The sequence below is a fragment of the Triturus cristatus genome, chromosome 4_1 (genome assembly GCF_964204655.1).
Source record: "Triturus cristatus chromosome 4_1, aTriCri1.1, whole genome shotgun sequence".
NCBI lineage: Eukaryota > Metazoa > Chordata > Amphibia > Caudata > Salamandridae > Triturus > Triturus cristatus.
Window position 1 is genome coordinate 491,324,831 of NC_140585.1, and position 26,553 is coordinate 491,351,383.

The window sequence follows — 26,553 nt, forward strand, 5'->3', positions numbered from 1 at the left end:
GGTCCTTTCCATTCTGAGATGCAGCTGTATGGCTGTCACATCAGAAAGGGCGAGAAAGCAAAAGACACACAATTGATGTATGAAATGCAGAGCAAATCAAAACATTCACCCACAGTCAAGAGATCTGGGTTAAATCCATCATTCTTTTACTCACCATTTCACCCCAGTTTAGACCTTTTCAGTGAGCCCAGGATCAGATCAGGATTTCCATGATGGAATCTTTGTTCCTATCAAGCCCTGGTGGCCAGTGGTGAGTAATTAGCTGCTTTTTGTATATGATAGGCATGACTCTTGATTGCCATAAGGGCAGGTGATGCGTAATGAGCACAGCCAGGCCTTGGGGCACTGTGACCATTACATACCAATGTGCTGTAAACAAAACAGCTCCCTTGAACGGAGCAGATGGTTTTACAGTATGGTTACTGTTTATATTGCCTTGAAGGGACATTCATATATAGAGGCCAATGGCTGACCCACAACCTCATCCATCCACCCATCCATCCATAAACCACACATCCATTTGTTCACCCATCAGCACATTTGCCCATTAATCCATCCACCTCCTCAAACACATTATACCACTCACCCACCGATTCCATCCATATAACCAGTTATCCATCCATCCATCCATAAATACATACATATCTGCATGCATGCATCCACCAATCCATCCATCCACAACTGGCAAATAGCACGGATCGATTTCTGAACAATGAAAGTATACAATACTAAGGTATTCCATGTCAGTGATTTAGTTCCTTTTTATATTTCACATGCTTTACTTAATATTGCATTCTTTAAGAGTGCTGCTCAATATTTACAGGGCGTTGTATTTCTGTATTGTTTGTGTACCATATTTATTTTGTACAGTGCATACTTTGTACAAAGTTGCCATCATGGAAGTTTTAACTAGCCACCATTGAGAGCTCAAGAGCAAGACTGAAGGTATTGCAAATTTCTTACAGTGCCTGTCAAAGAGTCAAAAAGGTGTTCAGAACACTTGGTCACCCATTCCTTGGCCTCTCTGCTGAACAATCACAGCAATGGTCACTTATTCCAGTTGCAATTGTGATTCTGTGCAACTGTGTGTGAAGGTGGAACACAGTTGATAAAATATTGAAAAGGCAAAAGTAAATGAAAATAGAGTGCTTAAAGGGGAGTCGATGCGATGTGTGTTTGGGGGATTGTAAAGTGAAGTTCTCTGGTTATAGTGAATAAGCAGCTACCTACGTCATTAGCATATGAAATCACTTTATGGGTGTCATTTCATAATTGCTTTATTAACCTTCTTGCTTTCTCAAATTAGCTTAAAAATGCACCATTTGCCCAATAATTTACTGGGTGGAGAACCCCCCCCATGTTCCCTATGACACTTGGGTGCACTCACTCCTCTTGCCACAGGGCACTCATTCCACACTTTTACGCCTCACCACATTCAAATTTCACCAGCCGCAGCTGTCATAAGGCTAGAGTTTCTAATTATCTTTATTCAGTTTAGTAATTTAAATAAATAAAATAAAGTGGTTAAAAATCAACATATTCCATAAAGAAACCTAATAAAATAGTTAGGGGACCTATTCTATAAAAGAACCCACGAGGAGTCCTATTGGAAAAGAGAGAACAAGGAGGAATGAACTTCGTATAAAGAGTAGCTCTGGAAAACTCCGACGAGTTTCCTACAGTTGCAATACCAACTATGTTTCGAATAGTGATCTATGCAGGAGCATCTACCATAAGTTGATAAAGGCAAATAACCTCAAGGATATCTAGAAGGAATCAACTCTCCATAAAGAAGAGTCACGGGGCAAAGGAAAATCCAACAGCTGGACCACAGGATGGGTAAAGGAAATAAAGAGGTGCATCGAACTAGCTAGAACACCTCATTATTATAGCTTTCTCACACAAATATCAACTTTGATGGTGTCTCTACTTGATGTCTAATCAGAACAGTTCACAAGATGGTGTCGTCAGTCATACAATGCATCTTCTTTTGATTCCCACAGTCTGCACTCGTGTCATCAGGTTTGAGACAGTTTTCTTAGCGTAATTGTTACATGAGGGAAGGGTCCCATGAGAACCCTCTTTCCTAAACCAACAGATGCAGTGTAGGCTTATTGCATACACAAAGCTAGTCATTAATGTAAAAACAAATGTCAATGTTATTCTGAAGCAAACACTTATAAAAGTATATGTCACCATTTATTCCATACAGTTTTAAAGGGTTCATTATACACTAGTGAAATGATCTAACTGGGGTGGGAAACTAAATGACTCATTAGAGACAGCACATTTCTAAAGATGAAATCAATGCCAGGCAGGAGCCCAGAATGCTTACTATGAGCAAAGGTCAAAAGGAAAGCTTTGGGCCTAGTCACTGCACAGGCTATAGTTACTTGGTGCAAAATTTTGAAATACGCATATTTATAAATGAACCATTTCTAATTGCATCTTCCACTTATACATTAGCTAGAATAAGGAATAGTTTTGGTTTATTTATTAATATTCTAACAAAGTGCATTCACGTTTATATTTGTAAGTCATTTTCTAAAGCAAGCATTTCAATAGCATTTAAACGTGTTCTAAAATGCAATTCTAACATCGTACTTTTCTAAAATATATGGTCATTTTTTCCACCGGTAGACCAAACCTGCAATCACCAGCTCAGTCTAAGAAGCGGCAGGACCACACTTCAGGGTGCACATTCAGAAAGACACTCAGCTTCATCATTGGTCACTGCCCTCAACTTATCTTCCGATAGGTTGCCACACAGGCCTAAGTGAGCATAGAGAACAAGGAGCGAGGAGCATGCAAAAGCACACATGTGTGAGTCTCACTATGCAGGAACTCAAGCAACCAGCTGCTTTTGCATGCCCCTCACTGAAGTAGATCAGAAAAAGAAATGCACTTAACATCTTTCTGAAAATAGTATGAGTGACTGTGAACTTAAATTGGGATGGTGTTCAGAAGTCAATGTTCTGGTTTCTGAGAAGAGAGAGCATGCCCAGTAATCGGTTCACTTTGAATCTTGGAAACGTTTAGCAAAGACAGGTGATAAGATCGGAATGAATGAGTAGGTATGTATTTCTGAAATGCATGAGCAAGAAATGATGGACATACACCATGATAGTCTCTATAAGACATGGCCAAGTGTAATTTAATTCGATTTTGATTTGCCCATCAGAAGAGCTAAGTTCACTAAGTAAGATCTGGGCTGCTGCAGGCTAACTCAATGAAAATGTGACTATCTGTATTTCAGCAAGCTGAGATTGGTGTAGACAATTAAAATGTGATGTCTTCAAAGTGTTGGAAATCATGTCTATTTTCTTTTTGCAGACTGTGAAAAGGAAGTTGGAACGAATATGTGGATATATGTGCTGATGGGAAATCTTCTTCGTGGTGTTGGAGAAACACCAATAACACCATTGGGTCTTTCGTACCTTGATGACTATTCAAAATATGAAAACACTCCATTTTATATAGGTAATGGCAACATCTAATGAATTAGACATCCCTTTGTGAATCAGTTAGGGAATTTTGATGTAATTCAGTGCTTGCCATGCTTAGAAAGGTTCCACAGATAGCTGCAAAAATTGGGATAACTGTTGGAGTCTGCATGAGTTTTATAGTATGGATCAGAAGCTCAAACTATGTATTAAAAGAAAGCAGAATGTCAATGTCGAGGTGTGTAGGAGTATTCCCATGCACTTGATTTGTAGTACTTATTACTAACCCTGGGCGGTGAACTCCGCTCTGCTCCCTGAGTTGAGGAGTTTTCCACACTCCTCGTTATGCGGGGCTCGCGGAGTCCCTAAAAAATCCGCTCCGCTTAGCGGTGCAGAGTTTTTTTCCTGGCTCTCGTTTGTCAACGCGAGTGAGGAAATTCAACCTCCCGGTGAGATTTTTCCTCACAGTGCGGACAATCATCCGGCACTGTGCGTTCACCGCGAGCAGCATTTTTCTATTGCACTCCGCCGCTTGCGAAACTCCGCTCAGTGCGGCAGAGTTTTTTGGGCACTCCGTGGAATTTCGCGTATCGCAACTCCATGAACTCCGCCCAGGCTTACTTATTACATGCAAGACAATAACTATTCATGCTTACAAAACAAACTACACTATAAAATATATGCTTTTTTCTCATGGCAATAGCAATGGAGATTAAGGGCCTGATTTAGATCTTGGCCGACGGGTTACTCTGTCACAACGGTGACAGATATCCCGTTAGCCAAAATATGAATCACATGGGATATAATGGGATTTATATTTTGGCAGACGGGACATCCGTTACCGTTGTGACAGAGTAACCCATCCTCCAAGATCTTAACCAGGCCCTAAGTAGGGACAGAAAGTTGTTACATTTAGCAAAAACCTATCTAATGAGGTGGTGGCAGATTCTTCTCCCAATGGAAGCATAGAACATTTTTAAGGTGAGAATATCTTTGATGAATACAATACTAGGTTTATGTTTTTTGTAAGTAATTAGGTAACTGGTTGACTGGGGTGCAAGCCCTGGTCAAGCAGCAACAATAATCCTTGTCAGGGTGAGGCACAAGCTAACTCTAAATTAACCTGTGCTCAACCCTCTGGTAGCTTGACACCAAGCAGTCAGCCTTAATTTAGAGACATTTTACAGTATTTGTGCAACACTTCAAACAGTAAAACAGTGAAAACACCACACAAAATGGATCCCACTACAGATTAGAAAAATAAGCTTAATTTGACAAATAAAACATGACAAAAATCCAATCGGTAAAAACGGATAAATTCAATGTTAATGGTTTAGCAAAGATAGCACAACTGTGGCTATCTGGTTGTGCCTGACCAGAACAAGTCACAAGTTCAAGACACACAGAAGGACTGCTCTTGACAGTCGACATCTGGTATATACATTGTTGCTCTTTTTCCAAGAGCAGTCCTTCTGTGTTTCTTGTGGTTTGTTCAATCTGCTCTATGACCAACCACTATAAATCCTTTGTTGTGTGTTCAGTTCTTAGGACAAGGTGTGCCATTTTTGTGTTATTTCGCTTGCACCTTATATTATTGCCGTGATCGCAGATTCGTGTTTTAATCTTCCTGGTGGTCATACCCACATATCGGAGGTTGCATGTGAATATGAATACAGGAGACTACCAATATCTCAGAGCTATCCACTACTGTTTTTAAACTTGCCCATGATGCCCGCTATTAAAACACCCCCTAAGGTAGGAGGCCATGAGTCAATTTTAAACCACTTTCACTTCACAAACAACCCAGTTCTGCTGTAATCAGGCATTGAAGCACACCCTGAAAGCATTCAGCACCCAGGGTGGGAACTCAATGATGAAGCATGTCACCAACTATGTTTGTGAGTGAGGGTTCTTTGAAAAAACCTTTCCCCCTTGTTATTGAGTTAAAGACCCCTCTATAGTTTGGTTAGGTAGGCAGTGAGTTCATTCTTTTTGTTGTTTTTTTGATGTAGGTCAGGAAAGATGGATGAGTTCCCTTCTCTCTCTCTCTGCTTTGTTAGTCATAAGGCAATAAAATGCCAACTTTCTAAAAGTCACATTTCCAGAATTGTAATTTAAAATCAGACTTCACCATGAGTTAAGATTTTAAATTGTGACTCCAGAGACACCAACCATGAGCTGGTTATCTCTTCCCATTTGGAAATTACACTTATAAAATGCAGCAAAGCAACTCCAGTGTTATTCTATGGGAGGCATAGGCCTTGCAGTACTGAAAAACAAATGTCAGAGTTTTCCATTACTGTGACATGTAAAACTTGAAAATACATGTCCTAATTTTTAAATATAATGCACTCTGCCATCTGGGCTGTCCAGGGCTTTCCCTAGGAGTGTCTAATATGTATTAAACAGGAAGCTTTGGGCCTGACAAAAGACTTATTTTGACAGGTCGAAATGGCAGATTAAAACTACGCACACAGGATCTTTAATGGTCGGCCTGAGACAAGTTTAAGAGGCTACTTAAGCGAGTGGCACAGTCAGTACTGCAGGACCACTAATGTAGAGGACCTTGGCACATGTAGTGCCACTTTACTGGGGACATACCAGTAAATTTAAAAGCCCATTGTACCATGTTTTAGGGAGGGGACGCAAGCACTTCATCACTGGTAAGCAGAGGTAAAGTGCACAGTCCGAAGGCCAACAAAAACAAATTCAGCAAAAATAGAAGGAGAAAGGCAAAAATTCTGGGTATGACCCTGCAGAAAGAGCCAGGTCCAACATAACACCCCTCCAGCCTAAATCTGGGGAGACTAATCAATACATTGATAGACTTCCCTGCTTAGGAAATAGAATGTAGACAATGGCCCTCTTCTGCAGGGGTACTTGTCAGTTCCACAACTTTCTGAATCCAGTTTTACCCCTCTATCTAAACTCTCCTGCACCACTGAACTGACCCATGGGGAACTCTTCTCCTAAGCTGTGGACCTCATCTGTGCAGCACCTAACCTTAGCTTGCTCACAGGTGCATCCCAGTAGGCAAACAGTACCACCATGGCTAAAAAAATGATGTGGCCCATTCCACACCTTGGATCAGATATCTGTCCCCAACCCAAGGAAAATTCTGCTCATAAGGACAGCAACCAGCAGAGGCCACTGACGGCTGCCAGTGTCAGGAGCCAGGCCAGGGCCATCCACTGCCAAGTTTAGGCTTTTAGCATGGAGATTTGATACGCCTCTCTTCCAGCCTTAGGGTTGGCAAGGAGTTACCTATGGACTAAAGGTTGTTCTCAGACCTCTGAGGTTTCTCAGAGTGAGGAGCAACAGCCATGTGTGTTAGGCATCCTTCTTCCACTCTACATCCCAATGGTTTAGGTGTGGCATCCCGAGACTGGTCACTTAGCCCGGAGTTTGTACCCTGAGACTGAGCATGGGACAGGGGTGAGTCCTCCCACACCTTGCACCAGCATCTGGGCTCCCATACCCTCCACTTGGTAGTGGTACCCCAGAAAACTGGGCTGTCACAGCGCCCAGTTGGGCTTCCCTCTCAGTTCTCCTGACACCGGGGGACAACTCATTCCCCATAATACAGTCTATGGCCATCTGGGGACTAACTATGAGTCTGGGTCACCTCCCCACTCTACTCCAAGGATCAAGGCCATAGGGTGGAAAACGACCTGCCCATGGCCCTGAGTTACCCTACACATCCGGCTAGTGTACTGCTCTAGGGAAACTAACCTTTCGACTATCTTGATCTGGCTAGCCAAGGTGTCCCTCAGAGCAGTGACCCCATTCAATTTCACCCGGTGGAAGTGACGGCTCCCACCCTCAGTGATCACCAGCTCACCCTCGGAGTCTACCACCCAACCAAGGGAGATCATGGCATGATCTATGACCTTCCCCTGGGGACTACTTACCCCAAGGCCATATTGGTCATCCCTAAAGAGGTCCCACCACTCAGTGGTTTCTTTGGGCAGAAAAGCCCCCCTGCTTGTGTTATGACTGTGAGCACTGGAAGCAATGAGGTTGAAAATGGGGTGCCCTGGGCCACCGCCCACCATAACCACCCCTTGTTTTCCAGAAGGGGCTTGGTAACCCTTTTCCCCTGGCTTACTCTGGGACTTGTCTGGGTCATCTTTAACCTCCCCTCACTCAATTGGAGGGAATCTGAACCATTCTTCTTGGGGCCACTACCAAGTACCTTCTTGGACACTCTGGAACTGGACCAGAGTTCGGTCTCCTCACCCAGCTTCCTTGGGCCAGTTATCTTACTGTCTACTAGGTTCTGGTGCAGCTCTGGAAAACAAATGCTGAGCATGTGATCTCCCAGAATTACATTGTACAACCCACTATAGTTATTAATCTTGCTGCTCCACACCCAACCATTCAGTGCCTTGCTAAGGTAGTCCACAAAATCCACCCAGGACTGGTTGGGAAGCTTCTGGCTGTCCCTGAACCTTTGGCAGTACTTTTTAGGGGTCATCCCAAAGTTAGTGATCAAGATGGCTTTCATGGGGATAGTACTTGGTTTGGTCCCCAACCTCGAAAGTAAGACATGCCCCACACTGTAGGCATGTGTTTCCACAAGCCCCCCCCCAAACACTCCAGTGCTCTTCTGGTATCTAGTGAACACTCAGGGCTACCTAGAAGGCAGAAAACCATTTGTCGATGCCCTCTCCAACCACAGAACTGGACACCGGATCCTTGGGGATACAGACCTTTTTGTCACCTTCAAACACTGCAGGTATGCTGACACCATTACTGCTGGACTCTGCCTGTCTGACCTTGTGTCCAGCTACTTAAGACTCAGCTTGTGAGCCAACAAGATATTCTTTCATGGCCATTTTCCTTTCCTCCATGGCCCTCTAAGCCTCAGCCTTCTCTTTGGCTGCCTCCATGGCCAGGTTCCTTTCCTCTATACTTCGCTTGGCCATCCGTAGCCTGAACTCTCTCTCCTCTCTCCTTTCCACCAGCTCCTCTGGGGACACTCATCAGGAAGATACACTGCTTCATGCTCTGGCTTGGAACTCCTAATCAAGGGTCACGTTATCCCCTTCAGCAGGCTGCTGCCTCTCAGTACTGAGATCCAAATCCTATTCTTGCCTATCCATCTCATCATCTCCTTCCTTTGCTGTAGCAAGCGGCTGGTGGTTTTCCACTCAGTCCATCAGAATCTACACTCAAATTGGTCTTAGATATGCGATGGTAGTGTACACCAAATCACTGTATGGCACTGCACAAACAGAATTCACTTTGTCACCACTGAACTGTGAGAAATTGGGCTACTGGTTGAATGGGGTGTGAGCCTTGATCAAGCAGCAACTGCAATCCATGTCAGGGTGTGTTAGACCTGACAGCTTTAGGGTGGTCTTCCCACTCAAACATTTTGCCTTCCTACTCTATTTTTCAAACCTTGTTTTTGCTGGCTTCAAGACTCTGTGCACTTTGCTACTGGTAACCAGTACTAAAGTGCTTGCACTCTCTCCCCTAAGCATGGCAATATTGGCTCAACCTCAATTGGCATGTTTAATTGACTTATAAGTCCCTAGTAAAGTGCACTACATGTGCCCAGCACCTGCAAATTCAATGCTACTAGTGGGCCTGCAGCACTTTATTGTCCCACCTACTTAAGTAGCAGTCTAACCAGCGCTCAGGCTTGGCATTCCGATCAAGCAAGATAAACCTCTTGCCAAGCCCAAATCTTCCCTTTTTATCCATATAAGTCACCCCTGAGGTAGGCCCTGGACAACCCAGAGGGCAGGGTGCAAAGTATTTAAAAGGCAGGAAATATACTTGGAAGTTATACATGATCTGGTAGTGAAAAACTCTCAAATTCCCTTTTCACTACTGTAAGGCTGATCTCTCCCATAGGAAGCCTAATTAGGCGTGGCATCCACCAGGGCTGCGTTCTTGCTCCCACCTTATTTTATTGTTCATTAATTAATGTATTTATTACTTAGTGGATTGTGTGAATGATCCCCCTAAAAATGCTGTGTCCAAAGTGCTGTGTCTGCTTTTTGCAGACAACACACTTCTTTAAAAAACAGTCCAAGGCTTAAACACTCTTTTTGGAAGGTTTAGCCTATTTTGCCAAGACAATGGTTTAGAAATAAATAACTTAAACACTATATAACTGCTATTTAGCCATAAGAAAAATCTTAGAGGGAATGTGGTATCAACTTAACCAAACTAGAAAGGCTCTCAGAATTCAATTATCTAGGGGTGAGATTGAATGATTCCAACAGTAGGGCCGCTCAGTTAGAAAACAGCATGCTGACTCTGAAACACAAAGCTGGGTCCATTGTCAGATTTGTGAATACAGCTTCCACGTATTCATTGCACTAGCTTTGAAAACATATAGGGCCCACTTATGTGGGGCAATTTTATAAGGGACTGAACTGTGGGGATTTGGTAAACTTGACCAATTAGATAGAGGTGAAAACTCTTTCCTTAGATCGTTGTTGAGACTCCCAAAAAGTACCCTATTAATCCCTTTAAGGTTCGATCTCAACATCAGACAAACTACAGATATAGCTTGCCTAAAGCCTATCTTATATTGGGTTAAGACATCAGAAATATTAGCACCATAGGGAGTGTCTCAGAGAAATACTTGCCAATTATTCATCACATAAAATCCCCTGAGTATTCCATATCAAAACCTGGTTGGTCAGGTTAGGACTGACCGACTTTTGGATTCATTTACTGTTTTTCTGTGGCGCTTATGTAAAACAGTTTGCTCGCTTGATTATTCCTTTCTGTTGCCTTCTTGGGCTTGATGACAGGGGCAATGCTCTGAGAGTATGTATGACTGATACCATGAGCTGTATTGTTTACTCGTTATCAAGCTACCTATGCTCCATATGGTATATCACAGCGAGAAAAGAGGGGGAAAACTAACATTTCAATGGCTGTGTCCCTATTTTTTCACTTTTATGTTGATTTAAGCATCTTAATTCAAGCAGGTTACTCTGTATAATTCAAGCACGTCCTGAAAGCTAGCTGTAGAATTTGCATTTCGAAGTTGATCCAATTCCACCCAAGTCAAATTAACTTTACAAGAATAGTGGGGAGACACTAATAGTTCCAGATGGGGGCTCTGTTATTTAATTTCTCATATTGCACAATGCATTTTAACTTGGATAGATGTAGTGCTCTTGAAGTTACTTTTAGGGCCCCTTGAAATCCCTCATTCTTTCTAGGACTCCTTCTGAGGTTTTTGTCCCTCTGGCAACTGCTTGACTAAGAGGGTAATTGGTGGGGCCTATTACATTATCAGATGTATTATGTACTATTTATAACTTCAGACAAGTTCACCTTTTACTCTATTTTTAGTTATGTACACTAACAGTGGATTTTTAAAAATCTTTATGTTTTTATGTATTGAGTATATTTTATGTGTACTTTTATGTTTTTTTAAGGACTGAAATACCATCTCTTGATTGATTGATTAATTACCTTGTTGATTACCTTACTCCAATTTGTAGAGTCATTCCCAGTTGGGAAGAGGAAGCCTTTTTAAGTTTGGTGTCCCTGGAATCACAATTTAAAACTCAAACTTATGGTAAAGTTGGATTTCCAATGGCAATTCTGAAAATGCCGCTTTTAGAACATTGGTCTTATCACATATTAGCCATATGCTGCCTGCTGAATCTCTCTGCTACAGATCTGGGGAGGGTGACAGCTTGACTTTGTATATTCCACACACTATCAGAGCTTAGGTATGACTTGATGAGCCATCCTGGCAGGATTGGCTGGAGTAGCTGGAGCCAGCTCCTATTTACACCTGAATAGTCTGTGTCCTGTCCCCACACAAAGGGCTGCATAACTCTCTGTAGTGAGTCTGGATCCAGGGCAGGTAGGGAGGACCTCTGCGTATTTCAATGGCATGTTTTGTAGTCTCTCCCACTTCAAAGGGACAACTGCATATAAGTACTTGACTTTGGAGAACACCACTTCAGTAAACTTCTGTATCTGTGAAGACTTTGCCAAGAAGGACAGCTGTGCTGCTGGACTGCTGCTGTGTTGGACTCCTGCCTTGCTGTGCTGCCCTGCTGCCTGCTGGTCCCCTGCTTGTGTGAGATGAACTGGAACTGGATCACTTGAACCCACAGTGACTCCAAGGGCTAGCTGACTGGCCTCCTGATCCGAAGTCTCAGGGACATAAAAGACTTCCAACTACCCTGCTTTTGCACATGGACTCTGCTAACTGTGAATCTGCCCTGCCAAGGGGTGCCACCCCAGTTCTTGACCCTTGAAGTGGGCCTAACGTGCTTGATCCAGCAAAACTCAAGCATCCTGTGTCGAACCGATGCATTTCCGCCATTGTATGGATCAGAACCAGTGCATCACCCCTGTTGTGAGGATCAGAATTGGCGCATTGCTCATGCTGCATGGATCAGAACCAGCTCATCGCCTCTACTGCATGGATCAGCCTGATGTATTGCCTTCAGAACCACCATTGCATGATGATCTTCCCGGGAGAAGGTCTTCACATCTCTGTTGACGACATACTTGATGACAACAACGTTGAATCTACACATCGCAGCTCTTTGTTCATTTAGGCAATGCTTTGCCGCTGCTGCGTGGATTAGGACGGGTGCATCAATACTACTGCATGGATCGACACCAATGCATCACTTTGGCTGCACCTAGCATCTTCCACAAACGACGCAGCCAGGATCAAGGTGCTTTTGTTCAGCAGAGCTCACTGGGTCCCTGTATCCAGCCTGTGTTCCATTGTGGTCAGCCTGAACTTTTAACTTTGTCTCTGTGTGGCGCAACCAGATTCCCACTGTTAGAAATGGGGGTCTCTAGTTGGCAGAGGTGAGTACCTTTGACCAAATAGGGACCCTTGGTTCTAGTCAGGGTAAGGGGTACACACTTTAAATAACCCCTGCTCACTCCCTTGGTAGCTTGGCATGAGCAGACAGGCTTTTCCCAAAGACAATGTGTAAAGTATTTGTACCAACACTCACAGTAGCACAGTGAAAACACCACAAATGGGCACCATACCAGTTTACAAAAAGAAAGTATCTTTATCTAAACTACACAAGACCAAAACGACAAAAATCCAACGTACAGAAACTCAGTAGAGTGTCTTTAAAAAGGGTTGTTGCAAAAATAAACTTATAGATGATAAACTATATACATGACTTTTAGTCTCAAAGTACCTGGGATGCATAACAGCAAAACAGACAAAAGGGTCGCAGAGAAGGCGATGCATCGATCCTTCCTGCGCTCCGGTTCCACTGCGACAAGATGGCGCCTCGATGCGTTGTGACGATCCGGTGTGATGCGACAAAATGGTGTCTTAATTTCGATGCGACAACGTGGAGGCGATGCGTCAATGCCCGACGGCCACGTGGCGAACTCTTTGGTTTTCTGAGCCATGACAGGCCCTACGACACGCTTCTCCGGTTATGCCACGACACCCTTGCTGACGGCGACACGCTTCTCCGGTGTTGCGGCGGCGATCACCTGCGGCACGCTTCCTCAGCGGTGCGACGACCCTGCGACACACTTCTCCGGTGATGCGACGGCACCCTCTGCGGCAGTGGCAGGCTTCTCCGGTGATGGGACGGTGAACAGTGGCAACGCGCTTCCTCGATGATGCGACAGCGGCTGCAACGGCAGCGTCACGCTTCTCTCTCATTGCGTTGCGCTTCCAGCTCCCAACAGCAAAAAGGCCTCACACACAGTTACAGGCCCTCCTGGCAAGACTGGAACTCCCAGCAAGAAAGTTCAGGGAAGCTGGAGGGGAAGTCCTTTTGTGCCTGGGACTTCAGAAACAGGAGGCCAGCTCTTCTCAGGCCCTTCTAGACTTCTCTTCAGATGACAGATCACACAGCAAAGTCCTTCATCAAGCAGGGGGGACACAGCACACAGCAAAGTCCCTTAGTCCTCTCCGCAGTAGAAACAGCAAACTGCATGCCTGTCATTTTTAATCCTAGTAGGGCGTGTATAAGAATAAAGTTTGTGTTTCACACACTCTAACTAGTTTTAATTGCACTTCCAGCACATTTAGCTAATTTCTTTGCGCTGCGTCCCTCCTCACATATATCTTTAACTCATCATCTGTGGATTTAGTAAATTCCATCTAGGTGTATAAACAAAACATCCCTGAGCTCCTTCCTTGTAGAGAGGAGGTTGTAGCCCCCTGTGGAACTAGGCTTTCCTCAGGGAGGAGATTCCCATATGATGAAGCATGTCACCAATGGTGAGTGAGGGAATTCGTCCTGTAAAGGTATATGCCCACAGCTTTATACTGTGAGGTCTAGTCATTTGGTTAAGATCTGAGAGGTGGATACACACTTTTACATTTAAGTTCCGTTGGAGCTTGTCCATTGACCCCAAGATTTCATACTGTTTTGTGAAGATATGCAGGTAAACATGTTACACAGCATTCCCCATTTTGTCCTATGGGCAAGATAGCCTTTCAATAGTGAAAAAAGAAATTGGCAGTATTTCACTATCAGGACATGTTACCCACACTAGTACATGTCCTACCTTTTACATACACTGCACCCTGCCCAGGAGGGTACCTTGGGCCTACCATAGGGGTGTCCAATGTGTAAGAAAAGGGAAGGGCCAGGCCTGGCAAGTGGGTACATTTGGTCAGTGTCAAAAACACAGGAGGTAGAGGCAAAAAGTCTGGGGAAACCACGCCAAGGATGCCAGGTCTAACACCCACATACGCGCTTATTGCTTCTAAGCACTATTTTCTTTCAAAATTATTAATTCAAATTCTAAAGTTGGATTTTTGTAATTTTGTTCTTGTTTTTTTCCTTAAATTAAATAAATTTTTTCCTACCTGGTATGGAATATTCAAGTGTGGTCTTTTCATTGTTCTATTGTTTGATGTGTTGTACAAATACTTTACAGACTGACTCTAAGCTAAGCCTGACTGCTCTGTTCCAAGCTACCTGAGGGTGAGCATAGGCTAATTTATTCATCGAGGGTGCTGTCGATGGGGGCTGCGATGTGAAGTGCAGTATCAAGGATGCTGTGAGCAGCACACGTTATAAGGTCAATGCATCGGTTCTGAAGAGCTGCGGGGCTGCGATGTGGTGTCCGGTGCTAACACCGAGACTGCCATCACCGAGGGATGCGGAGGCCTGCACCAAGGATGTGTTGTGCAGTCAGATTGATGTGGTAGTTCTGAAGTGCTGAGATGCAATGTGGGTCTTTGTGATGGGTCCAATCTGTGCAGCAGCGGCGATGTGTTGGTTCTGCTCGGGTTTGCGCCACACGGCAGAGGAGATGCATCTGATCCGCTCAATACATAGAGGCAGGTTAACACTGGGGTGGCACCAAATGTCAGGGTAGACTCATAGAGGGCAGAGTCCTTGTGCAGGTTCCAGGTTGCTAAAGCCTTCTGCCTCAGAGGCTCAATTCAGGAGGCCAGACAACTAGCCCTTTGAGACACTATGGGATTCTGGATTCAAGAGATGCAGGTCCAGCCCTTCTCTCCTGAGGCAGGAGGGCAGCAGGCAGCCGGTCATCACAGTAAAGCAGGAGTCCATAAGAGAGCAGTCCAGCAGAGAGGCAGTCCTTGAGGAGTACAGCAGTCCTTCTTCCTGGCAGGCTATCCATAGGTCCAGAAGTGTACCGAAGAGTTGGTGCCTGAAGTCCAGTATTTATACCCAGTTGTGCCTTTGAAATGGAGCAAGAAGATTCTAGGGATTTCCCTTTGAAGTCCAGAGGCAGCCTGCCTTCCACACCCTGGCTCCAGACCAACTAAACGAGGTATGCAGCCCTTTGTGTAGAGCGAGGACACAGCCTATTTTGGTGTAAGTGTAGTTTTGTCCAGCTCCTCCCTCTCATTGTGCTAGTGAGGACCCATCCAAGCACACCTAAGCTCCCTATTGTTTGCGGCTGTCTTGGAAGAATACACAAAGCCCACCTGTCGGCTGCACCCAGTTATGTGTCCACAGACAGGCTACAGACACCAAATGGCTAAAGCAAGAAAATGGCAACTTTCTAAAAGTAGCATTTTCAGAATTGTAACTTAAAATCTGACTGTACCATAAGTTAGGATTTTAAATTGTTATTCCGAAGACACCAAACATAAACAGATTATCTCTTCCCATTTGGAAATTACTCTTCTGAAATGTAATAAATCCAATGTTATTCCATTGGAGAGATAGTCCTTACAGTAGTGAATAGCTAATTTAACAGTTTTCCACTATCAGGACATGTAAAACTTAAACGTACACGTCCTACTTTTTTAATACATTGTACCCTGCTCTCTGGGCTATCCAGGGGCTTCACTAGGGGTGGCTTATATATATTAAAAAGGAAAGTATGGGCCTGGTGTAAGGTTTATTTTGCCAGGTCAAAATGACAGGCTAAAGCTGCACACACATGCTCTACAATGGCAGGCTTGAAACTTTTTTAAGGGGCTACTTAATTGGCTAGCATAATTGGTGCTGCAGGCCCACTAGTAGCATTCAACTTACAGGCCGGAGGCCTGAGGCACATGTAGCATACTTTACTATGGACTTCTCAGTAAATTAAATATGCCAATTGGCTATAAGCCAATTCTACCATGTTTTAGGGAGAGAGCACAAGCACTTTAGCACTGGCTAGCAGGGTTAAAGTGCACAGAGCCCAAAGGCAAACAAAAACCAATTCAGCAAAAATAGGAGGAGGGAGTAAGAAATTTGGGGATGACCCTGCAGAAAGGGCCAGGTCCAACAATTTTGTAAACTTCTGCTTCCACGTGAAGAGAATCTGAAAATGTGCAACCTTGACTAACATCACTTCTGTACTTAAGTCCTGCACAATAGGAAGCGTAATCAAAGCTACTGGTAGCTCCAAACTACTGTGAAACAACATCCATGTTTTATCATAAAACATTGGTACATTTTTGATTATATATGTAAAGAACTGTAACACACAGACGTATATGAGCATGATGCAAACAGGATTTAGATTTTCACATCATGTACAGTAACAGAAAAATATCAGGCTCATTACAGCACTAGTTTCAGATACTTTTGCCATATAAAGCAGGTTTTCCAGGCAGTTCTCAATGAGCATTCAGGACATAAGCAAGAAATCAATTCTTGTCTAAGAAGGCTGGCCTTCCCCATCGTGTAGAGTGATTTTCAATTACCACTGAGAAAAATGGGTCTAAATTGGGAGTTTTTATTAACACAACTTTCAAACAGATAGACAAACGTAAGCCTTACTATTCATACACAATTCTGAATGGGCACCCATGGAGTATTGCACTAATTTCATTGTGTGCAGACAAACCTGATATTCACACACTCAAGTGATAGCAAACAAGAGCATTTTTCAGTCAAAATATTTGAAATTTGGATGAAAATCCAATATAGTTTGACTATTCTGGAAACCAAATTGAATTTTTTTAGATTTATGTCTTCAGAATTAAATCTTTATCTTCCACCTCCTTTCAGTTTTAAATTTTCCATTTTCCATCCAACTCTTCTCAATTATATTTGTATTAAAATACTATGACAGAGAATGTGCTTGCAGAGCGAGTACGCCTAAGTGCACTTACTCAGAATGAAAGATCACGAGATTTAAATATATATTGGAAATGCAGTAATTTTATATCCAAACATTTGCGTCACATTTTCTGCAAATATGTGCTTTTTGTTATCAAATACCAGGTTAAACATCTGAAATAAATTCAATTTACCTAAACAACAGTTTGTAAATGTTTTAAATTAACTACTCCTTCACCTCCAAAATGCTTTAGGGCCTGATTACGAATCTGGCTGTCTTTCAACCGCCAGACTCATATTGGGGGTCCACTGGCCACCGCATTATGACTTTGGAGGACCTCCGGCTGTGCCAGAGAGCGGTTATTCCCTGAGTGTGGCACAGCTACGCCACAGTGTAAGATGCTCAGTGGTACTGGGGCAGTACCACTGAGCATATTACAAGTTCCGCCATCGCCAGCCATTTCATGGCGGGAGCCCAGCCATGAAAAGGCTGACAGCGGAGGAACAAAGGGGGCACTACAGGGCCCACATGTCCCCCTGTCATGGGAATACAAACAGAGGGCCACAACATGACACCATCCATGCCGTGCTGGAAATTGTTTGCTGTTCCCATTGCGGTGCCTGTTTTTCAGGCACCGCCGTGGGAAAGGCGACGGACCATACACAAGTTCAACTCATAATACGTTGGGCGGTCCTTGTGCAGGTTTTGTGCAGCTTTGCTGGGGTAGAGCTGGCGCAACTGCTTCAAATTCGTAATCAAACCCTTAAACCAAGACATTTGGTCCACATCATCATTTTGGTTCATTTTCTTACTGCTTTTTCTTTCTTTTGTCACACTATTACATCTTCGTTCTTTCATTCTTTTTCTGCTCTTTCTTTCATGATTACCTTTTTCTTTTGTATCTTTTCATGCTTCTGTTCTTCTTACACCTTTCAATTTGGCTTCACTCTTCAGTCTGCTTCAAGCTTCTTCATGCCTTTTGTTTTCTTCTCATATACTTCTCATAATATTTATAGTATTTTGCTCTCCCTCTTTTTGCACTTATGTCTTTGTTCCTTCCTTTTTTCGTTGCATCTTTTTCTTTCTTCCTCTTTTCATCAGTGGATCTCGGGGCGGGTCTGGGCTGGCCAGAGCAGGAGGAGGAGTGGCTTACATTTCCTAATTGCGCACAACTGCTTCCCAAGGCGAGGTCGCCCCCCACTCCTCTGCTCCTACCTGCTGCCTGTCAGCCTTGCTCCTGCCTGCTGCCTGTAAGCCCCGTTCCTGCCCGCTGCCTGCATAGCCTTGCTCCGCTGCCTCGCTGCTGCCCTTGGGTCCCCTGCCGTCCACCGGACGACCCAGCCGCCGCAGAGCCGCCCTCAGAGCCCCTTCCCGCCACAGTCCACCGCCGACTCCGCCCCCCCTGCCCATTGGCCTCCCCGCTCCCGCCACCGAGCTGACCCGCCCTCCCGGCTCCTCTCTTATGACGCCCCCTGAGCGACCGCGCAGCGGACGCGCGCAGCGGGAGCACCGAATGAGCGCTGAAGGTCCGCGCCTGGACCGCGCCCAGCGCCATGACCCCTGGCCCCCGCAGAACCCAGCCCACCCGCCGGACGTACGACGCCACCACCCTCAACGCTCTCAATGCCGGCCGAATCACAGGATGCTACCGAGCCACCCCGAGACGCACCCACGGACCCTTCTGCTGCAACGCCTGCAAGTTCACCTGCATCCGGACCAGCACTACTCCAGCACCGACCAAGATGTGCAACAGCAGCAGCCACCTGAAATGCATCCTGCTCAACACCCGCTCCATCCACAGACACGCCATCGAGCTCTGGGACCTGCTCGACACAACCTAACTAGACGTCGCCTTCCTCACGGAAACCTGGATGAACGCCTCTTCAGCGCCCGACATCGCCATAGCCATCCCAGACGGCTACAAGATCATCCGAAGGGACCGCATCAACCAGACCGGAGGAGGCATCGCCATCATCCACAGGAACACCATCCGCATCACGACCAACACCGACGACACCCTCGCACCCGCCGAGCACCTGCACTTCCAGGTCCACATCAACCCCAAGACCACACTCAGAGGCACCCTCATCTACAGACCCCCGGGACCACGCACACAATTCAGCGAAGACATCGCCGACTTCATCAGCCCGCACGCCCTCCTCTCCGCTGACTACATCCTCCTCGGGGACCTCAACTTCCACCTGGAGAACAACAACGACCGCAACACCACCACCCTGCTGGACAACCTCGCAAACCTGGGACTCAAGCAGCTGGTCACCACCCCCACCCACTACGCCGGACACACACTCGACCCCGTCTTCTCATCCAGCAAGGACATCGCCTTCAGCCACGCCACAGGACTCCACTGGACGGACCACAGCTGCGTCCACTTCAGCTTCAGAAGGACCACGATCCACCACCACCAGCAACAGGTTGCACGCAGAAGCTGGAACAAGATCACAGCCGACCAGCTCGCGACCTCCCTGAACATGAACCCTCCCACCAGCGCAACGAACCCAAGCCAGGCGGCCACCAACCTCGCAAAGTGGATCAGCAACTGCGCAGACGACCTCGCCCCTCGGAAGACCCCGCCTAGCAGACCCGGTAGCAAGAAAGCCCCATGGTTCACCGACGAACTCAAGAGCTCCAAGAAGAACTGCCGAGCCCTCGAGAGAACATGGCGCAGAGACCCAAAACCGGACAACATGACTGCCCTCAAGCTCGCCACCCGTAAACACCACCAACTCATCCACGCCACCAAGAAAACCGCATTCAAGGAACGACTGGACAACAACGCAAGGAACTCTTCAACATCGTTAAAGAGCTCTCCAACCTCAACGCCGGAAACAACGACATCACCCCTTCGCAAGACCTCTGCAACTCCCTCGCCTCCTACTTCCACAACAAGAGCGCGGACATACACAACAACTTCAGCACCCAACCGACACACGCCACGACCGAACCACCGCCCCCCACCACCACCCTCCACGCCTGGACCCCGATCAGCACCGAAGACACCTTCCGCACGATGAACTCCATCCACTCCGGATCTCCTACCGACCCCTGCCCTCACCACGTCTTCAACAAGGCCGACGCTGTCATCGCACCCCACCTGCGGGACATCATCAACAACTCCTTCGACACCGCCACCTTCCCGGAGAGCTGGAAGCACGCCGAACTCACCGCTCTACTAAAGAAGCCATCTGCCGACCCCACCGACCTCAAGAACTACCGCCCCATCTCGCTGTTCCCGTTTCCTGCAAAAGTCATCGAGAAGACCGTCAACAAGCAGCTGGCCGCCTTCCTCGAGACGAACGGTTCCCTCGACCTCTCGCAGTCTGGCTTCCGGGCCAACCACAGCACCGAGACCGCCCTGATCGCAGCCACTGATGACATCCGAGCACTGCTTGACAACGGAGAAACAGCAGCCCTCATCCTCCTAGACCTCTCCGCGGCCTTCGACACTGTCTGTCACCGTACACTAGTGCAGCGACTCAGCAACGTCGGAATCCAGGAAAAGGCAATGGAGTGGATCACCTCCTTCCTCGCCGGAAGGACACAGAGAGTCCGCCTCCCCCCGTTCAGATCTGAAGCCACCAAAGTCATCTGCGGCGTTCCCCAAGGCTCCTCGCTCAGTCCAACCCTCTTCAACGTCTACATGAGCCCCCTCGCAGACATCGCACGCCAGCACAACCTCAACATCATCTCCTACGCCGACGACACCCAGCTGATTCTCTCCCTCACCAACGACCCCGCCACCGCCAGAGCCAACCTTCACGAAGGGATGAAAGAGGTAGCCGAATGGATGAAGAACAGCCGCCTGAAACTGAACTCGGACAAGACGGACGTCCTCATCCTGGGATCCTCACCCTCCGCCAGGGACGACTCCTGGTGGCCCCCCGCACTAGGCAGCGCACCCATACCAACAGACCACGCACGCAACCTGGGCTTCATCCTGGACTCCTCCCTCTCCATGACCAGACAAGTCAACGCCGTCTCCTCGTCGTGCTTCAACACCCTGCGCATGCTACGTAAGATCTTCCGGTGGATCCCCACCGAGACCAGGAAGACGGTCACCCAGGCCCTCGTCACCAGCCGTCTGGACTACGGCAACTCCCTCTACGCCAGAACCACCGCCAAGCTCCAGAAGAGACTCCAGCAGATCCAGAACGCCTCAGCACGACTCATCCTGGACATCCCCCGTCGCAGCCACATCTCCGGACACCTGAGAGACCTGCACTGGCTCCCGGTCAACAAGAGAATCACCTTCCGACTCCTCACCCACGCACACAAAGCCCTACACAACCAAGGCCCAGGATACCTCAACAGCCGCCTCAACTTCTACGCTCCCAAACGCCAGCTTCGATCGACCGGCCACGCCCTCGCCGCCATCCCCCGCATCCGAAGAGCCACCACAGGGGGACGGTCCTTCTCCTACCTCGCCGCCAAGACATGGAACTCCCTCCCGACCCACCTCCGCCTGACCCAGGACCACCTCGCCATCAGGAGGCAACTCAAGACCTGGCTGTTCGAGCAGTAGCAGACCCCCCCTCCCCCAGCGCCTTGAGACCCTCTGGGTGAGTAGTGCGCTATATAAATGCTTGATTGATTGATTGATTGAACTGCTTGGCCCGCCCTCTTGGACGGCCAAACAGTCTTGCACACTTTGCATGTTTTCATCCAGGCTGCATTACACAGCCTGGTGAGGATATTGCAAAGCCTCCCGAACCCTGGCTCTCAGACCAATCACAACACTGCATTGCAGGGTTGTGATTGGCTCAGGGGAGCTCAGGAGCCCGGGTGCTTCCTGCTGCCGGCCGGGACTGCAGGAAGAGAACAAAGGTGGCGGAAGACGGAGGAGAGGAGGCGGACGGCCGTTACAGGTAAGTGGGTTTATTTTTTTATTTTTTCTTGATCTCTCCCTCCTTCCCCCACCTCACCACACGGGTCTGATAGCAGCCGCTACTGGAAAGGGTGCACAATCATGAGGGGAGTGGGAGGTGGGCCCCCATAGCGCTTCAAAGTGCAAATGTTACTCCTGCTGCGTGGGACGCTAATTACTTTGTTGGGAACTCCAAAGCATGAGATCCATCCCACAATGAGGAGGCACGCACAATCACGAGGGGTGGAGGAAGTGAGCCTCCTTAGCTCTACAAAGCACCACTTATACTCCTGCTGTGCAGACTATACGTAGACGGCCCGGGCCAATGGCAGGCCTGTCTTCCCACTCAAAGCCCAGAGGACGCTATGCTGGCCCATCCCCCAGCCTCACTGCTTTGGATTTATTCATGTTTAAACTGATGAGCCTTGACTTTGATTCATAAGTCTTTTGGAAATTCCTAGATGTTTACATTTTACTTTTTTTTTAATAAATGAATCCCTTGTTTAGCATCGCATATCTAGATGCCTTAAAGCCTAAGCTCAGTATAGTGGCGAAGGGTTGGGACCCCTACTTACCAGACAAAGCTCCTGAGCTCCCACCTCGGATTCAAATTACAAAGAGCGGCAATAAATATGGAAAAGGAAGACCGCTGATAATCCACCATGTGCTGTTAAAACCAAATAGCCCACCAGATTATCTATGTATCATTGCACCTTGATGAATATTGATGCTCTTATTGAGAAGGTTAATACTATTTTAAACTGGAAAAAGCTTCCAATTTAGGATATGCTAGCAAGCCACCAAAATATGCTAAATTATTTGAAAAGGGGTGAAAAACAAAATCAAAAACCTAACCGCCAAGCCTTTTCTGTTGAATAGCTCAACAGAGAAGGTCAAAGTGATGAATGACTGCCCGAACCTTCTACCATTAGCTCCCATACACCAGAGCTGAGTGTACCATGTAGTAGGAGGTTCTCCCCAGTAGCACACATGGACTCAGTTGCAGAGTTTCGTAAAAACAAGAATGAGGATAAAGAAAGATCAAATAGTCCACCAGCTATAGAAAACAAAGATCTAGTTGGAATAGTGAGTGATTTGAAGATTGAAATCTCAAGATTCTGGCTAAGCCATGCGTGATTAAATTGGCTGAGCTCTACTGCTGTCATTGGATGCACAAAAACAAATAAAATATTTGAAAACGCAGGGGTTGCCCAATCCAACTCTGAGGATGATAGTACAATCGGCAGGAGGAGGGGCCCTAGTGAGTCTGTTTCATTTGAAATTAGAACTACTCATATTGGCACACAAAGATCAATGAACAATTTACATATTCTGTTAAAAGAACAAACAACTTAGATAGGATTACAAATCATTACAGGGACACAACAGACATAGGAAGGTTATTAACTCAAATAGGTCAACTAAAAAGTACGGTGGAATTGGCCCACAAAAAAATAATAGCCCCCGCCTCAGACCCCACCCCGTCAGTGTTTCCCAAAGCTTAGTAGAACTTACATGGAATCAAAACAAAGTTCAGGGGGAGTAGTATACATGATCAATGTTGCAAACGTAGCACATTGTACTAGAAAGGTTGAGTACTCTTTATTTATTATGACAATTCACTGGAAATAAAATTGTTGTCCCATCTATGCGGTGATACATTCAGACATACAAAAAGCTGTGTAATGCTAGCATATCAAGACGTGGTAGTTTAGTGGCATCAGATGCCTATACATCTCCTGTATCAAAGTCACCCATCTAATTCAAATATAATCACCACTATGCAGGTTTCACCAACTCAAGCTTTCCCATTTAGATAGCACTTCAACATTAACAAATAAGGATTCAGGCTTGGATAGAGTTGACTGAGAAGAGAGGTAGTGAATTCAACAAGGTCACCTCACAAATCATCATTGAATATTTGCTAGGCAAATACATATAGTAATCTTCAAAAAGTTGCTAGTGGTGAAGGTGTTGCTGCACAACAAATATATAGTGACAGTCAGAGCAGATGCATTATATGTGCCCTAAAAGGAGCTCAATGTCAGATGAATGTCTTTGGAACAGCCAGTAGCCTTGCTAAACCTAATGTCATGGAACATAGCTCATCTAAGAACAAATCTTAGTAACACAGTCTTGGGAACCTTTATAGACCAGTTAGATATTTGTATTTTTCAAGAGACCTGTTGCACTACCAAGGCATTAGGAACAGGTTATACTAATTTTTTCATGGTAGGAGTTTCCTCAGGGCTGGTAAGACCGTTGGAGGGCTTAACAATCTCGGTAAAAATTCACTAAACTATATCATTAAGATTTCATGCTTTTAATCACTCAATGTTTTCGGAAGCAACCTTCTTTCATTGTGGGAAGTTCGTTCCCATATTTATAACATACACAATCCAGGACCTCAAGAAATAAGGAACATGGAATCACACACCAATTTGATCACATGGAACATGACATAGAAAGTGTTTCATTTATAGTGGCAGGGGATTTTATTCTCACATATGAACCACTGGATAACACTGAACTTGCCATCAAGTAGGTAGAAGACAAGAAGCAGGGCACCTCAAGATTCGATCTCCCACCAATTACATATTGGTCAGCATTAGCAATCCAATTGATTGCAGTAACATTTTTCTCAGGACTTAAATCTTGCAACAGTCGCTCAAAGTCTGACACTATTCATTTTTATTTATTTATAAAGTTTTGTATAGCGCGAACAAGACCCAGATGGGTATCAGAGCGCTTCACAATTTGGATTGCCGAAGGTACGACAGGGGAAAGAAAAACAAAGAAAAATAAAATGTCATTTGAGAATGCATGAAAGGATCAGTGAAGTGGGGATTATCAAAATGGCAGCCCTCAAAGCAGAGGTTATGAAGCAAACGGCTCTTATTGAGTCTAGAGCTACTAGTCCCGAATTCCCACAAATTATGATAGACACTCATTTATCCCTCTTTGCCAAGCTAAAATCTTATTTTGTTCAAGCTTCCAGGAATGGTAAGCAGGCGTCAAAATTTAATAAGGCCGGATGGTTTAATGCCAATTGTAGGCTGGCACGCCAGAAATTGATTGAAGTGCTCAAATCTAAAGATCACTTTGGGGTGAGAGATGCTAGGGACAATTATAGGCGAGTGCAAAGGGTGGCAAAAAGAGAATGGGACTATGAAAAGTGGCAGGAACTCAGAAGTGCTTGCGTAGCCAAAGACTCCAAACTATTTTGGAATATTGTTAATTGGGACCGGGGAGGGTGTCCGGAACCGCCCAAAAATAATGTAGCTCAAACACAGTGGCTCGATTTCTTTATACCCCAGTACGCTAGAGACCCCTTAGATGATGTTTCATTTATGAACCCTTTTACATTTTATCAAGGTATGGTGTTCTCCCCAAAGGACGTAGACATAGCACTTGATTGTGTGTTGGGTGGGAAGGCCCCCGTCATGGATGGTATTCCTGCTGATGTCTTTTTAACCAATAGACCAACTTGGTGCCAGTACATAGCTTTTCTAGCTAACGCTTTGGCCAATGGGTCCCCAGTCCCACCATCTTGGAAGGGAGCCGAAATTATCCCCGTTTTCATGAAAGGGGATAAATCTCTTCCTAGCAAATATAGGCCCATCAGTCTCATTGACTCTATACAGAAAGTAGTGGGCTGATTGGTGCTAAATAAAGTACAAGTGTGGGCTGAAGAAGCAAAAATGTTGTCTGCGTTCCAGGCCGGGTTCCGTTCCTGTACTAGCACCATTGACCAGGTTTTCTGGTTTATTACCATCTACTGGAGAACTGTGGTCTTGGGTAAGGGGTCACTATATGTTGTCTTCGTAGACCTCAAGTCGGCTTTCGACTTAGTCCCCAGAGGGAAACTGTGGGGGGTGTTGGGGGAAATGGGGACGGAGCTGGAACTGTTAACTCTACTTGAGGACAATTTTGCCAGGATTAGGTGGGGGTCACAGGGGGAGGTTACCAACTCCTTCCCTGTCGAGCATGGTGTTCGGCAGGGTTGTGTGTTGGCTCCCACCCTGATTTCTTTGTACATCAACGGGGCGGTTGAGTACCTCTCCCTGACACCATCTGACGCCCCTATCCTGGCGGGAACTCGTGTCCCAGTCCTCATGTTCGCGGACGATACGCTGATCGTCTCCAGTACCCCGAGTGGTCTACAGAGGGCTGTGAATGCTTTTAGTGACTTCTGTATAGAAAGAGGGCTTGAAATTAATACTTCTAAAACGAAGTTCTTGTCAATCAACCAGCACAAGTCTTTCAAGGGAAGGATATTATTAAATAACGTGCCCCTTGAGCAGGTGGATGCTTTTACGTAGTTAGGCATATCACTACAAAAGGACATGGGCTGGAAAAGTCATTTGAACCTCCCAACTTTAAAATTTCACCAGCATATAGGTGCCTTGACAAAGAAGCACAAAATGTCTCTTACAAAACCTGTCACCCCGGCCCTTGAAATTTATAATATTAAGACGGTGAGCTCAACTCTATATGGAGCAGACCTGTGGGGATTCAATGACCTAAGATGTATAGTCCTGGCAGAGAACAAATTCTTACGTTGCCTCACAGGGGTCCCCCAAAGTACCCCGATGGTTCCTCTCCGCCTAGATTTGGGCAGGAAAAACATAGAGGATATGGCAAAGTTATGCCCGCTTTTATACTGGAGGCGTTTATGGTCTACACCGGAGCTTTCACACTTTGCCCAGGGCCTTAAAGATGTGATTGCTTTAGATTTCTTTTACAAAATAGGATGGC

The 26,553-nt window shown here is 45.9% G+C and overlaps 1 protein-coding gene across 1 annotated transcript in view; it reads left to right on the plus strand.

Moving 5' to 3' along the window:
• The window catches only part of SLCO1C1 (solute carrier organic anion transporter family member 1C1), a 536,144-nt gene that overhangs the window by 278,039 nt on the left and 231,552 nt on the right, over window positions 1-26,553 (plus strand). The window contains exon 6 of the mRNA XM_085652717.1: window positions 3,334-3,480. Coding sequence (XP_085508843.1) covers window positions 3,334-3,480 — 147 coding nt within the window. The remainder of the gene's footprint in view (window positions 1-3,333; window positions 3,481-26,553) is intronic.